The 15,851-nt window shown below is 44.0% G+C and overlaps 2 protein-coding genes across 2 annotated transcripts; both read left to right on the top strand.

Annotated features, from left to right (window-relative positions):
- Nucleotides 1–320: 320 nt before the first annotated feature.
- Nucleotides 321–6,104, top strand: C1H11orf97 (chromosome 1 C11orf97 homolog). Its single transcript, XM_032207526.1, has 4 exons — nucleotides 321–411; nucleotides 1,070–1,174; nucleotides 4,759–4,884; nucleotides 6,045–6,104. Exons 1-4 carry the CDS (start codon nucleotides 321–323, stop codon nucleotides 6,062–6,064), a joined length of 342 nt encoding a protein of 113 aa, XP_032063417.1. The 3' UTR covers nucleotides 6,065–6,104.
- A 7,605-nt stretch (nucleotides 6,105–13,709) lies between these two features.
- Nucleotides 13,710–14,956, top strand: FUT4 (fucosyltransferase 4). Its single transcript, XM_032207514.1, has one exon. It carries the CDS (start codon nucleotides 13,710–13,712, stop codon nucleotides 14,775–14,777), a length of 1,068 nt encoding a protein of 355 aa, XP_032063405.1. The 3' UTR covers nucleotides 14,778–14,956.
- Nucleotides 14,957–15,851: the final 895 nt, after the last annotated feature.

Genomic DNA, 15,851 nt, shown 5'->3' with positions numbered 1-15,851 from the left:
GAGGCAACCCTAGGTCCCCACACAGCGACCCCGGGACGCCTCTGCACCGGGGGCTCATCCGTTATTTTTTTTTTACTAAAAAGAACCAGAGGTAAAAGGCCAAAGGTCTTTTTTTTAGGTCAAAGTGGAAGGGACAAAACACCCCGGCGCTGACAGAAGGAAGAAAGAGGCGGCATAGCCCGGTACGGAACATCGCCTCTAGGGCAGCCACAAGATGGCGCCGGGCAGCCGCTGGCGGGGCGCAGCCCGCCCGTCCCCGCCCGTCCCCGCTCCTGTGGCAACGGAGCCGCGCGGCTCGCAGCCGGCCGGGCACGGTGGCCATGAGGGCGGCGAGCGGCCAGCAGCCGGCGGGGGAAGCCGAGGAGACGGGCAGCGATGGCCGCGGCGAGGCGGCGAGAAGCGGGCAGCCCTGTGAGCGCGGCGGCCCCCGGCTCGCCTCACTGCGCACCGCGCCCGGGCAGCCGCTTCCCTGCCCCTTCCCCGCCGCAGGGTCCCCTCCCTGGCTCTCTGGGCACCACGGGGGTGGGCTCCGGCTTCTTCCTCAGGGGTCCCGCCCCGTCATGGGTCCCCAGAAAGCTTTGGAGGGTGGGGATGGGGAAGGAAAGCGTCGCATCCCTCCCCAGGCCGCCTCCGTGGTGGCTTCATGTAGGGCTGCACCACTGGGCACTGCCTTTTTTTAGGAGTAACATGTTGTGAGGCGTCCCCTTCAGCAAGGACATCTTGGGGGCTTCCTTCATTTCCCCCTGGAAGCTCTCTCCTCCAGCTGGGGCTGCTCATGGAGGGACCCCATCGTCCCTTCTCCCAGGTGCCTGGCAGTTGCCTGGGCTCGCTGCCATGGATTTCACCTCCCTCTGAATCCTGCAGTGCTCCCCTTTAGGTACCCACTGTGAGGAATCCCTTGTGGGTCCCAGCATGTCTGAACCCTATCACGTCTGTAAATTTGTCATAAGGTGTGTGAAAGATAAAGTAGAATGGGACAGGATGAAATTACATTCAGCAAAATATACTGAGATTGGGGTGGGAGACGTGGGTAAATAACTGGTTCTTTTGTAATGTGTTTTGCTAACAGGGAAGAAATTTGTATATGTTGAGCCATCTAGGAGAGTTAAAGAAATCCTTCAAGAAGAGCTTTATTTACAGAAAGAAGAATACCACATTAAACATCCAGCTGCAGGTAATCCTCCTTACGAGCAAATGAAAAGTGTTCATCAGGGCAAATGGAACAGAAGATGTTTTGAGAACTGCAGCAAAATTACTGATTATAACAAACAACCCCACCAAAAAACCAACCAACCAACCAAACAACAACAACAACAAAAACAGCCTAGAACATTCATGTAATGATCTGGGGAACATTCAGAAACAGAAGAATTTCATATAGTCTCTACTATTTTTTAGCCTGAAATTATTGGGAACATAATTATTGAGAACATGTAATTCCATATGATCTATCAGTTTAATAAAACAGAAGCAAATACCAAGTGCTAGGGAGGTTTATTACATCCTTCTTTGAAAGAGGTGCTGTAGTTATTAGAATACTTCATCCAGTTCTGAAGTTGGTGTTGAAAAGAAGAAGTTGAGGTAAGAATGAATAAGGTTAGATAAAGGACAGGAAAACAGTGAAGGCAATTAGAAAATCAGTCTGTTCAGGCAGTTTGAAGGGTATGGAACTACTTGACTATAGTAGGCAAATGAGGAAATGGAAGTCTACGAGGGAACAAGGTGTTTGGTCTAGATAAGAAACTTAATTCTGAGAACTGGAGGTAAAAATTAAAAATCAGAATAAAAATAATTAGCATTTTTTAACAAAAAGAGCCTAATGATGGAACAATTTAACAAAGATCAATTAGATTCTCCACTTTAATATAAATTTTAAATATTTTCCATATAAACAACCCTAGTCCGAGCTCATTTGCTAGTTGTGATGCAGAAATGAGTATAAAGCCATGTGACCTACGTGGGATATAACTTACATTGTGGTGGTTTTCTCTTGCAGCCATAGAACTATTCATCTAATTGTAGAAATTTATTTTTCAGAAATTTGCAATGTTTAAGGATAGGACAGCTGATCTGTTTGACTGCAAGGTCTGACTGTCTGTACTGGTCAAGCTGCTGTACCTCAGGAGGTGCCTCTCTGCAGAGCCTGCTGAATAAAGCTGGTTCTTGCAGCTTCCCTCATTAGTTTGTTCTAGTGGCTGGCATGTTAAAAACTCATGCCTAATTAATAGCGCTACGTTTCACTGCAGGCTACACAAGTAGAAAAGGTGACTGTTAAATGAAGCCAAATTATACCTCTTTTGAGCAGAGTTAGGATTTACATATATTGTGTATTTTCACTTCTTTGAAGAAAACATTTCTCTAGCTGTATGCTTGCAAATATATTTCTGTCAGGACACAGCCTCTCCTCAAGTTTTGGTAGGGCTTTTAAGAACCGTCCTGCTGAAAAAGCCCTTGGCAACTGCCTGCAAGGGGTATTCTGTGATTCTGTATCCTCTTGAAGCAAAAAAAAAAAAAACCCACAAACATACACATGAATTAAGGGGACTGCAAAACCTTGGTTTTTGGGGATACTGTAGGCTTCAGTGTGGTGGAAGTTGACTGAGGCCTAGTAGAAGGACTTCTTGTCCAGGGGTGTAGTGATAGGGCAAGGACTAATGGATTTAAACTAAAAGAGGAGAGATTTAGATTAGATGTAAGGAAGAAGTTCGTCCCTCAGAGGGTGGTGAGGCCCTGGCACAGGGTGCCCAGAGAAGCTGTGGATGCCCCATCCCTGGAGGTGCTCAAGGCCAGGCTGGATGGGGCTTTGGGCAGCCTGGGCTGGTGGGAGGTGTCCCTGCCCATGGCAGGGGGTTGGAACTGGGTGGGCTTTAAGGTCCCTTCCAACCCAAACCATTCTGTGATTATATGAATAATTGTGATTGGTACAGTTCAGCTCCTTGCCTTTGTTGGGTCCTTTGTTGATAGTCCTTTTTTTAGTATCCAGGATCTTCTTCGAGAGAAGTTATATATACACTATAATGAAAGTTGCTTGCAGTCAGTATTTGATAGCTTAAGCAGTTTAGAGTCTCAACATCTCTCCATGTGAGTGTTATGTCTAGCACTTAACTTGTTTTTAGCTCTTTAAGAACTCTGACCAATTGTTTTGCCTCCCCTTTTAAAATGTAAATTACAAATCTGATCACGTTATTTCAGTATTTGTATCACAAGTATCCTGGAGAGAATCATCTACTTATTTTAATTTACTTCTCTACTAAAATCTAGAGCTAACATAAGCCAGGGATGTTGAACTATTTGCCAACTGTTACTCCTAAATCCATAACATGTGAATTATATGTATTTCATCTTTTGAATATATAATACATAATTCATCTTTTGCTCCATAATACATGATTTCTGTTCTGTAGCCCCACATTCTTTTCTACAGAGTAAACCTGTTCCTTGGTTATACTAAGCTGCGTTTTGTTGCAATAGGCCCGCTGTTGTCTTTCTTAATCATTACACCCTCCACAAATGTGGCAAGGGTAATTTAGCCTTTATTTCCAAATCTGGAAAATTTTGGAAAAAAAAAATATCTGTCTTGTCTTTTGTGGGATGAAGACCCAAGTGTAGATTTACTCAAAGTGAATTTCAAACAATTGGATTCACAGATGAAAATGTACAAAAGTTAGGTGATGTAACCGGTATTCTGTCAAGTTTAAAGACCATCTGAACATGCAACTGTGTTTCTCTGGTTAGGCTCCTTAGGCAATTACAGCACACAGGCAAATGAACTACTTATGTAAGCTCTGTTTATAGTAAATGGAGAAAAAAAAAGACATTTTGAAAATATAATTCTTGTCCTAGATATCTACCTCTGCATGAGTGATGCTCTGTAAGTGCCTGTTCTGTGCCCAGTTTCTGTAAAGGGGATCTGGGCAAGTAGCTGAGCTGCAGATGTTAACATTGGTTTGCTTGATCTGCTCATGTCTGATGTTACTAAGAGCTTAACACACCTATTTTGGACTGCATTCATCTGCCAGTGGATCAAAATAGGAAGGCTTCAATTTGATCGCATGAGTGGATGCTACAAAATATACTCTCATGATTTCTGGAGGTTCTCACAATGAAATGCATGTTACAGAGGCTTAAAGTACTTCAGATAAAACAGAACCACCAAAAAATATTTGTCAGGGGAATGTATAAAATCTGTGTATAAGAAGTTCCGTGTATAATGGTATGTAGAACACGGTAGTTACAAGCTATGCTTACCGTAATAATGCTATGTATAAAAAGGTCAATTAGGTGTCAGCGTGCAAATTACTCAGCAAGAGCCTAGTTCCTTTTTCATTAGTATGCATCTAGAGAATTAGAGATGTTCCACAAGTGGCCAGGGCTTTGATTAAAAAACAACTGTCAGGTTGGAGGGCTACTGAGTTACACAGTTCAGATGATTCATAAGCTTACTGTTTTATAAAAATGAGATGACTGGTAAATTGTAACCTTTCTACAAAATAAACTAGCTTTTTTTTTTTCCTTTTTTTTTTTTTTTCCTGCTATTGCTTTTATGAGACCTTTTGGTATTCCAGGCACTAACGAGCAACATACACCTTTAGCAACCCAAATTCCTCTCTGAAGATGTCAATCTGGTTTTCATTAATTATGGAGGATGATTACAGTGTTCTCCCTATTTGTACCGTACTGACCAAAGGGACTGTCTTCTAAATGTTACATTCATCTAGAACAAGTTGTAACAGGATTGTTTTAACAAATTATTAACAGTGGCTCTGGAAGGAATTTGGAGTCTGAAAAAGAATTTCTCCATCGGAGGCCTGAAACCAGCATCCCAGAACAGAAATGGTTTGCTCTTACAGCCTCAGTTCTACTCAAGGCATGCAGCAATGAGAAGTAAGAGTCAACAATAAGAAACTTTCGCTGTAACACCTCACTTTAAAGTTGCAGGATAATATGATTTGGTAATTCATAGATATCTCACTGGACTGCAGATCTATTTTGTTCAAAGTTATTTTTCCATCAACTCACCTATATGGCCTTAGAGTAATCACAGCTGGGCATCTTTATTAAGCAGCCAGCAGACTTGAAATCTTTGCAGAAGAAACCTATTTAGGATTGCTGTGTTGAGTCACCTTGTTTAATATTCTGAAACCTTCTGCAAATGTGAGGAATAATCACTTCTTTCCTGTGAATGGGTGGTGATGTAGGTAATGAACCTTACTTCCCCTTCGCATTCAGCCTTAATGCTTGGAAAAGCCCTCCTCCATCACGTCTCCTGAAAGGAGATTGATCTAGGAACCATTTCAGGCATTTTCACATTTGCCTGCTTTTGCATAGCAAATTGCCATTTGCAGTTGGTGCTCTGGGGCACATATTTCTATCTTTGCAGTCGCTGGAATGTGGCTTTTGTGGAATGGACCTATTCCTTACGAGCTGGTTGCTTTCAGCTGTCTTCTCCATGTGCCCATCTTCTCTCTTTTGCTGGAATGTGTTAACTTTGCAGTGGGAAGTGAGAGCTTCCAACCCCAAGGAAATAGAGTTCATTAGCTTTATAAGAAGAATATTATTAGTGCCATAAGGTTGCAAAATATACAAACTCAGCATATTGGCCATTAGGTGAAGCTACTTGTCATGTTCTCAGGGGGTAGTGGTTTAAAAATACAGCTAGCTGCATGAGTTTTATATCAGCACCTCTTTCTTACTGTCTTGATCTGAGCTCTGGAGATACTTGCACCTTAAAAATTATCCCCTTTTGCCCGTAAATTATTTACTAGCACAAATTAGTCTTCCAAGTCTGTTTTGATGTGTCAAACATTAAAATGACCATGTATGGAAATGTAGATCTTTATTTATAAGATTTTGAAGATAGTCCTGGTTGGATAGGGAATTATTTTCTCTTTATAGTTATTTCTATTCATAGCTTCACGCTGCTTTTTTACCTGTTGTAGCCAAAACTGATCCATATTTCAGTTAGTGAAGGTGTCACAATCCAAAAATTACAGAATGCTTCTGATGACAAAAATGTACTGCTGTGAAATTTGACATTTTTATAGGTTTCTCTATTGCAGAGTGATTGTAAGTTCCAGCAGAAGATCGTAATATATAGTAGAAGAGATGCCTTAACATTCCTTATGCTGGATCTATTCATAAACCCAGCAGTTCTAGGCCAAGAGTTTGTGATTCAATTTCTAGCTTGATTTAATAAAATGTTAACATAAATAAGCCTGTGATGTCTCTATTTATGGAAGAGTTGTCGTAGTGTTAAAGAACGACAGAGGCAGCATGGAACCTGAAATAACCTTAACTTAACTCTCACTTGTAACTGTCATTGCTGTGAGGTAATACCAAATGATCTTTAGTTTGTATTTATTGTATTATTACAGAATTTGTGTATATGTTTATTGTATTGTCACAGAACTTCAGAAACAGCCCTAGATCCCTCAAGGTACTGTACAAAAGCAGGACAAAAGAGAGCTTCAAAAGGTCATGGGTGAGTGGGGGAGGTACCAGAGGACTGGCAGAAGGAAATGGCACTCCACTCTTCGGGAAGGGATGGAAGAAGGTTCAGGCACCTCCTGGCTGGTTAGCTTTCCCTCACTCCCTGGGGAGATGATGAAGCAAATAATTTTGGAAGTCATTTCCAAACATACCAAGGACAGAGGGTGGCTGGGAGTAGCCAGCAAGGATTTACAAAGGGGAAATTGTGCTTGACAACCCCAATACCCTTCTGCAATGAGATGATTTGTGTGATGGGCAAGGGGAGAGCAGGTAGTGTGTTGTTTTCTTTGACTTTAACAAAGCTTCTTGACACTCTCCACTCCAACATCCTCGCAGACACACTGATGAAGTTACAGGTTATATGAATGGGTAAGGAGGTGGACTGAAAACTGCCTGAACAGCCAGGATCCCAAGGTTGGGATGAGGAGCATGAAGTCCAGCTGGAGAAGAGTCACTAACTGAGAAGCCCAGGGGTTGACTGTTTAACATCTTCATCAGGGACCTGGGCAATGGGATGGAGTTCACCCTCAGCAAGCTTATGGAGAGTACAAAATGAAGAAGAGTGTTTGATACACCAGATGGGCGTGCAGCTATTCCAAAGGAACTCAATGGGCTGCAGAACTGGGCACAGAAGAACTTCATGAACTGCAACCCAGAGAAATGCCCCATCCTGCACTTGGGGAGGAATAATCCTCTGCACTGCGACAGGCTGGAGGTTCACAGGCTGGAAAGCAGCTTGGTGGAGTTGGCATCCTGCTGGACAAGCTGCTTTCCAGCAGCTGGGAGTGCTTAGGCTCTTTGAGGTCTAAGAACCGCTAGGAAGAGATGAGATCCATCTCAACAAGTGAGGCAAAAGCTCTGTTTGTACAGAACCTAAAAGGATCCATGATTGTTTCTGAAGTGCTGTGATAATACAAGGACTCCACAGTAACAATTGCCGTGAGGCTGGCCAACCTGGGCAGAGCTATAATTAGAAATAACCGGGGAGGGAGATGATGACCCACAGTCAAACAAGGCTGGTGAGCATGATGTCTTCACATTTAGCAATCTAAATTAATGATCAGTCTATGCCGTATTTATAGAATAACTGTAGCACATTCTTTTCCAAATTAGTAATACTTTGCACGCTACAGTTTTCATTGTCAGAATCTTTCCAGACGTCCATCCTGCAATAAGATATTGAGTGCTACTGTCTTTTTGAAGGAGGAAACTGTTTTGTACAGTGAAAAAAATTAACTGATGGGTAATTAAAGATCAGAGTTGAAAAGTTCTTTCTTTCCAGTGCCAGCTCAAACTGATAATTCATGTCACTCTTAAGACATTCATGTGATCCTAAGAGGTGGAGGTGGGATTTGTTTGTGGGACTCTGAGATTCTGATGAAGGATCTGAATATTGTTAAGAAAATAACATTTTCTTATTCAGAAATGTTATATTCTTACTCAGATATTATCAATATCTGAGTATTGTTAAGAAAAAAGAGTCTCAGTGACAACTTTATGAAACTAGACTTTCTGTTTGTTGGCTTTTTTATGGTTATCTGTGAATGAAAAGGGATGTTTGTTTTTTGATTGCCTGGAAGTCTTTTCAAATACTAAAAAATTGGTTTTATTTTGGTATCAGTGATAAGGAGAAAAAAAAAAAAAAAAAAAAACTTAGTTGGCTTAAAGGTAACAATTTTCAGCATTTCTATTTGACTTCTAAATAATAAAACAATAAAACTATTGGCACTGAAAATTGCACCTGAGGCACGAGAGGATTTGCAGCTTTTGAAAACATTATTCTTAGTTTTCAGATGCAAATTTGATCATGAAGCACACAATGATGTTTCAGAAGCGCTGGGTTATCAGACAGAGGCTTTGATTAACTTTGCTGCATCTCCCTGCTGCTCCTTGCTTCATTTTAATTCAAGCCTCCTCCGCCTGTTTGCTCATTCTTAGTCATTATTTTCTTTGTGATCTTATTTTAAAACTTGCCAAATGAAAACGCTTTCTGGGTTCATCACAGATTTCTGCACTAGCTCAGTTTTGCTACAACAAAAACAGATTTGTGAAATTCATTGATGCCTTTGCTTCCTTTTCATGCAACTTTGTACAATGGAGAAATGTCTTTTAGGTCTCTTCTGCTGAATATTTTGTTATTTCTATTATAATTATAATTTATTTTAATGCCTCTCATCTTTCATTTGAACCAAACTAAGCAACATAATAATGTCATAGCAATACTATTAATATTACTTTAATATTTATAATATAATATTTAATAAAACTGGATTTCCACTAGTCTAACTGCACTCATATTTTATCACAGTCATTTTTTACTCTCTAGCTGTTCAGCTACACTTTTCTCTTGTTTTTTATTTCTTTTTTCAAACTAAACACTGCTGTTTTGAAAGACAACAGCTAGCATTGCTTCCACATCTTGAGTCAGTTCAAGCACTGACATCTTTCAGCAGCTATGTCTGCACTATCAAGTAATGAGGCACAGTAGGAGGGATCAACATATTAAAGCTCCTGGTGTCGAGGGCCCCGAAACTGAGAGTTTTAGGAGATTACTTCAAACTTGAGCAAGGCTTGTCTCCTGGACTGCAACGTTGCTTCAGTGCCTGAGGTTTAGAGATGTGTGAAGAAAAGCTGTACCACAAACCCTTGCACTCAGGCCTGTGGGATGCTCTCTGGGCAAAGTGAGAGCATCAGAGCAGTCCCCTGGGAGCAGGGGTTTGCCTGCTCTGTACGGATGGCTGCAAGTCACTGCCCCTGCCACGGGTGCTGCTTACGATGCAGCCCAGTACTTCAGAAAACAAGACAGATCAAAATCCATGATAACTGCTAACAAATACCCACAGAGCCAAACTCCAGCCTGCTGGCACACACACACACACATGTCAAATTATCTGAGGATCATCTGGTTTGGGCAGGAAAGTTTTCTGCTCCGATTTTGGTTCTGATCTATGCTGGTGAACGACAAAGGTGCGTGCTGCACTGGATCCTTCCTCCAGGGTGTGCACAGCACATCTGGTCGTGCCCGTGCCTTGTCCTGGAAACATCAACTTTACATCGTTTTAGCACAGCGCTGCTCAGTCACAAATGGATCTGTATAGCCAGGCAGAATATTTTAACATCGCATTTGCTGCGTGTGCAGTCATGTGGGCTCGTCTGTTCGGAAGCTGCTCATCCAACGAGGCAGGCAGCAGCTTTCAACTGGATCTTTTATCTCCAGTCATATTTCAGAATTTTAAACTTCCAAGCAGAAAGATCATAATCCCCAGCGTGAAACATTAGTTAATCAAACTACAGGCATTTAATTTGTATACTAAAATACAGCATGCAATTTATACAGAACAGAACTTGTATTGCTCTTTTTCACACAGGATTTAGGGTCTTACCTGGCAGAAGCTTGCATCAAAACTACAGGGACTGCTTATGATAAGAGATTTCAAAGTCATTCTTAAGTGTCATTTTGGTACCAGGTAGTTTCTGTCTCTCCTTGTAGCTGGTGACATTCTTTTAGGATAAAAGACCACCTGCATGGGGTTTCCCTGGTTGATAGAACATCTGACTTGATAGCTGTGGCTGAAGATAAAGCATCCTTTGGCACCTTTTAAACCATGTTTTCAAGACAGTCGACAAATAACTTCAAAGAGTCTCCTAGGCCTAAATACTGCTCATGTGTGACAAAACGGTGAGTCAGAGTACAAGAGGAAGCCAGCTGGGAAGCTCTAGGCAAAAACATTAACTGCTGTTAGAAACTGCAAACATTTAGCCTTCAAATAAGCAAAATGTTTTTTATTTTTTTTTATTATTTTGCAACAGCCTCATTACTAACAGACGGCATTTTTTTTTAAATTCCTGTCTATCAGCAACAGTGGAGCTTACTGCTGTTTCCACCGAGTGGTTCAGCCATGGATCTCCCATTTGCGTATAGAGTACCAAGAAGTCTGTGTGGTCTTTGGGCCACAGAGTGACAGCCTGGGCTGGTTGACCTCCAAAAGCAGGCAAGATCAGGTCTGTTCCCTCTGGGATATCTACAGGCATCTGGTAATGCTACTCGGTCTTCATCACGTTGTACTTCCCATCAGCGGCAGTGGGTGTGTTTCCCAAGCCAGAGTGAAAAAAGCTGCTTGAAAAAAACCCTCTCTTTATGAAAAAGAAATTTTGTAAAGAAAAGTGCTGCTCTAGTCCCCACGTTACTAGCTCTGGTTGAGGTGCAATTTGCGAAAGAAAGGGTGTAAGGGACACAGTCATGTTTCCTTTTGCTTGTTTTTTGTTGTTTTTTCAAAGTTGTTGCTGCTTGTCTTACAAGAACTTCCCTGATGAGTTGTCCTGAAACATTTCATAAACCGGAATGAAAGACAATATTGTTGCTGACTTCACTACGTGCAGGACTGGGCCTGGCATGATCAATAGACTCTACTTGCCTGGGCTGTGGAACTGGAACGGCTTACCAACAAATCTGCAAAACCAGAAATGAAAACTTGATTAGGCAAGTACGATCTGGTTCAGCTTCCTCCAAACCCATAGATCAAATTTATGTTCTTAGAGGAAAACAGCTGCCATTGCGGCTCATACAATCAAATTTATTGGGCGAATCATAATTCCACAAAAGTCAGTTGAGCTCTCCCACTGATTTTTATGGGTCCCAAATTTCTCACATTATCTGCAGAAGCAGCTAATGAAACTAAATTATTTACAGTGGAGTTGTTGACCACTTTGAATCTTTCTTTAACGCAGGCAAGGGATTGTGCTCGTTTTAGGTAGCGTTCATTGTATTGGATGGGTTCTGGACTGCTTTCATGAGCTGATTTCAAGTACAGCTCATGCACTCAGAGGATTTGGGTCTGTTAGCATTGCATTTCTACATGCTTACAGTTTTTAACTGTGGTAAAAAAAAATTCCCAGATCCCCATTTTGTGACTAAAATCAGCATTGTTTGTCAAGGCAGGTCCTATGTTTATTGCATTATTGTTTTATTTTGCTGCTGTTGGCTAGCACACTATATTGAAGACAATACTAAATTAGAAAAGGGGATTGTCATGCTGGTTTGAACAACTTCAGAGAGGACTGGAGAAGCTTGGACTGAGCCAGCAGAAATGTTGGGGAATTCAGCAAGGAGAAGTACGAAGTTCTGTGTGTACAACAGAAAAGCCCCGTGCACTGGTACAGGCTGGGAACTGACTGGCTGATAAACAACCACACTGTGAGGGACCAGGTGAACAGCGAGTAAAATGTGAGCCAACAGTGAGCCCTCCTTGAAAGGAAAGCAAGCCATATGCTGGGCAACATCTGGTGTATGTGCAGCGGGTTGAAGAAAGTAGTTGTCCCCCTGCACTCAGCACTGGTGAGGGGACACCTGGTATATTGTGTCCACTTTCCAGCCTCCCAGTTCGAGGTTCAAAGTTGAGAATATGGAGAAGGTCCAGTGGAAGGCTACCGAGATGATGAGGGGTCCTACAGCACATAACTGAGGTTGAGGGAGGTAGACTTTGTTTAGTCTTGTGGAAAGGAGGCAAAGGGATGATTTAATAGCAGCCAACAACTAGCTGCCTAAAGGTGTTATGAAGATGATGGAGCTGTTCGGTCCTTGGATATAACAAGGGGCCTTAACAGCCAGAAATTACAGGTTGGGAGGTTCAGTGTTGAACAGCAGGAAAAAATTCTTCACTGAGAGGGTTGCGCAGCACTAGGACAGGCTGCCAAAGGTGTTGTGGAGTCTCTGTTCTTGAGTATTTTCAACTTGTTGTTGCTAGTCAAGCCAGCACCTATGTAAACAACGTAGCTGGTGCTGGCAGTGGTCCTCCTCTGAGCAGGTGGACCACACCTGAGGTGGACTACTCCACCCTGAGGAGGTGGATCCTCTGAGGGTGGAGTAGTGACCTCCAGAAACCCCTTCCAGCCAGCACTGGGTGTTACAGCAGAGACAATAAAATGCTTACTGTAACCACAGCTGTTGTTTTTTTTTTTTCTTTGTTTGTTTGAGTGCTTAGATCATGGACAATGGAAGTCTGCAAGTGTTTTCATGTACAATTAATAAGTTTATGGACATGCACAACCTAGTTGCTAACCTAACAGCAATCTCACCTGCAACCATTCTGTATTTTTGGGCATAAATGGGCTTGAATTGCTTTCTTTTCTAACACAGAGACGAGTCGCAGAGTCGTGACCTATGTGCTATGGAAACACTGTGCTGCTACCCAAATTGTCGGCGAGACTCTATGCCCTGTGTACCTTTGCTGTCCTCGGTGGATGTATACAAGAGGTCCTTGAATCTATAGCTGTGGGTACAAAAATGCATATACAAAAATATACAAAAATGCAGAGCCTCCAGTTCTGTACAAAGATGCTCTGAGCTGTGTGAATCAATGAAATCGTGGTTCACTGAAACAAATGACTGGGGAAAACATCTCGGGCCTATCTGATCAAGTTTTTCACACTTTTTTGTGTGAAGCAGAGCTGGGAAAAGCGTCACCATGGAGTTTTTTTAAATAGCAGTGAGATTTAAAAAGTAAATGAAAACATATGTAGTCCTAAAAAGAATTAAAGTGACTACATAATATATAAATATATATAATATATACATACATACACATATATGCAATATATACATACATACACATATATGCAATATATACATACATACATATATATGTAATATATACATATATACATACATACATACATACACATATATATATATACTTTCCCAACTTGCTAGACCTTTTAGAGGTGCTTGAAACCGTTTGATGACTTGGCAGGAAGTCAACCTGCTGTGGCTGCCGTCTCTTCCTTTATTTTTCCCCCTTTTTGCTCAGTAACCGATTTATTCACGACTTTGCTCGACCTCACTCTCGGGACCGTGACGGCTCGAAAAGAGACCCCCCCCCTCCCCTTCTTCTTCCCAAGGACTCCCCGGGAACCAGCGGGCCCGGGCCGTGGGGGAGAGCCCTTTCTGCCGACCCCAACCCCCAAAAATGATGAAGAAATAGGAACAGCGAGCTTCGGGGGGGCCCCGCTCTCCTCACGGGGCAGGGCCGGCTGCTGTGGGCGGGAGCGGGCCGGCATGGCCGGGAGGGGCGGCGGCGGGGCAGGGGCTGGGCGCTGAGGGGAGGCAGCAGCAATAACAGCAGTAACAGCAGTAACAGCAGCTGCAGCAGCAGCAGCAGTGCCAGCACTACCAGCAGCAGCAGCAGCATGCGCTGGGCGGCCCCGCGGCTCCCCAGCGGGCGATGGAGCCGTGCCCCCGCCGCAGCTGCCCCAGGAGATGGCGGCGGCTGTGGCGGCGGCGCTGGGCGCTGGCGGCCGGGCTGCTGGGGGCCGCCCTCGCTTTGTTCGCCTGCCTGCGGCAGCCTCAACCCCGCCGGGTCCCGACGACGGGCCGGGCGGGGGACGAGGTGACCGTGCTGCTGTGGTGGGAGCCCTTCGGCCGCCCCCGGCGCCTCACGGACTGCCGGCGGCGCTACAACGTGTCGGGCTGCCGCCTCAGCGCCGACCGCGGGCGGCTGGGCGAGGCCAGGGCCGTGCTCTTCCACCACCGCGACCTGGCCCTGCACGGAGCCCAGGGGCTGCCCCGAGGGCCCCCGCCTCGCCCCCAGCGCCAGCTCTGGGTGTGGATGAACTTCGAGTCGCCCTCGCACTCGCCCGGCTTGCAGGGTCTGGGCGGCGTCTTCAACTGGACCATGTCCTACCGCAGGGACTCGGACGTCTTCGTGCCCTACGGGTACCTCCACGCGCTGCCCCAGCCCCGGCCCTTCGCGCTGCCCCGCAAGACGAGGCTGGTGGCGTGGGTGATCAGCAACTGGAACGAGGAGCACGCCCGTGTGCGCTACTACCAGCAGCTGAAGGAGCACCTGGCCATTGACGTGTACGGGGCGCAGGGGCTGGCGCTGGTGGAGGGCAGCGTGGTGAAGACGGTGTCGGCCTACAAGTTCTACCTGGCCTTCGAGAACTCGCAGCACACCGACTACATCACCGAGAAGCTCTGGAGGAACGCCTTCGCCGCCAGCGCCGTGCCCGTCGTCCTCGGCCCCCGCAGGGCCAACTACGAGCGCTTCATCCCCGCCGACTCCTTCATCCACGTCGATGACTTCCCCAGCCCCAGGCTGCTGGCCACCTACCTGAAATTCCTCGATAAAAACAAGCCTAGCTACAGGAGGTATTTCGCCTGGCGGAACAAGTATGAGGTCCACGTCACATCTTTCTGGGACGAGCATTACTGCAAGGTTTGCGAGGCTGTGAGAACAGCTGGGAATCAAGTCAAGACGGTACAAAATCTGGCCAGCTGGTTTGAAAGCTGATGATCGTGGTGGGTGAGGCTCGCTTGGCCAGTCTTTCCGAGCAGCAGCCTTCACTAAGGCATGAGGAAGGCTGCATCTCGCAGAGATCACCGCCCTAGCAAAGTTAGTTTGTCATCCTTGAGAGAGACGTACAGATACAGGTAAATAAGTTGGGGAAAAAAAAAAAAAAAAAAAAAAAAGACAAAAGGAAGATTTTTACTACAGGGCAAAATCATGAAAGTACAGAGAACCATCCGACAAGAGGATTCTTCAAGAGCAAAGTTTAATTAAAGTTCCAGAAGCCATGCAGATCTGAAACCATCACAGTCGTGCACAGCTAAATGTAAATAAAACATGCCAAGTTCCTCAGCTGTACAGCTGAAACCAATTTTGTCAGCTATGACAGCTTCCTGGACTGTGAAACTTTCTTCTGCTTATAGCGGATACGTGATCAGTGCTGGCTTTCTGCATTCCAAAGACAAAAGCAAATACTTTTAACAGTGATTATTAAGAAAATCAAAGTTATTTGCCGACAAATGCTGAGCCGCAAGTGTTGAACGTAAGAATGTGATGATACAGTAGCACTTTTTAGCAATGTGTTGAATTGCAGCAGCCAAATAATAATTCCTTGAGCCAAATAAAAATTCCATTTTGGAAAAAGTGTATGGAGGGGTCTGGGTGTGAGTGGAACGAACAGCTCAGATGATATAAAGTGTTTCTTCCACTCCCTTCCCAAACCATGAGCACATTTGTCCTGTATGAAGGCAGAGAAGAGCTTCAAGTACAGGAAAAGACAGAATGTAGAAATAAAGTTGGAATGTTTCTGCCCTCCCTTTTTTTTTCAGGAATTTGAAAATGTTTACAGGAGTCTGCATGTTTTTCTCTGCAAAATTACTGCCATATAGGAAAAAGCAGGGAAAGACTCAGAACAGCAGGGTTTTTTTATTACTGTATTGAATATGTATACAGAAAGGCTAACTTATTTCTCTAATATCGTTCAAATGTCTTATTGTATAGCAAATGCTTTGGCGTATGGCACGCATTTTTAAAAATTCTGCCAGGTGACAGACTACTCAGAGTGCCAGCTCGCTGTTT

Source organism: Aythya fuligula, chromosome 1, assembly GCF_009819795.1.
Source record: "Aythya fuligula isolate bAytFul2 chromosome 1, bAytFul2.pri, whole genome shotgun sequence".
NCBI classification, from domain to species: Eukaryota; Metazoa; Chordata; class Aves; order Anseriformes; family Anatidae; genus Aythya; species Aythya fuligula.
This window is presented reverse-complemented; position numbering and strand designations above follow the sequence as displayed.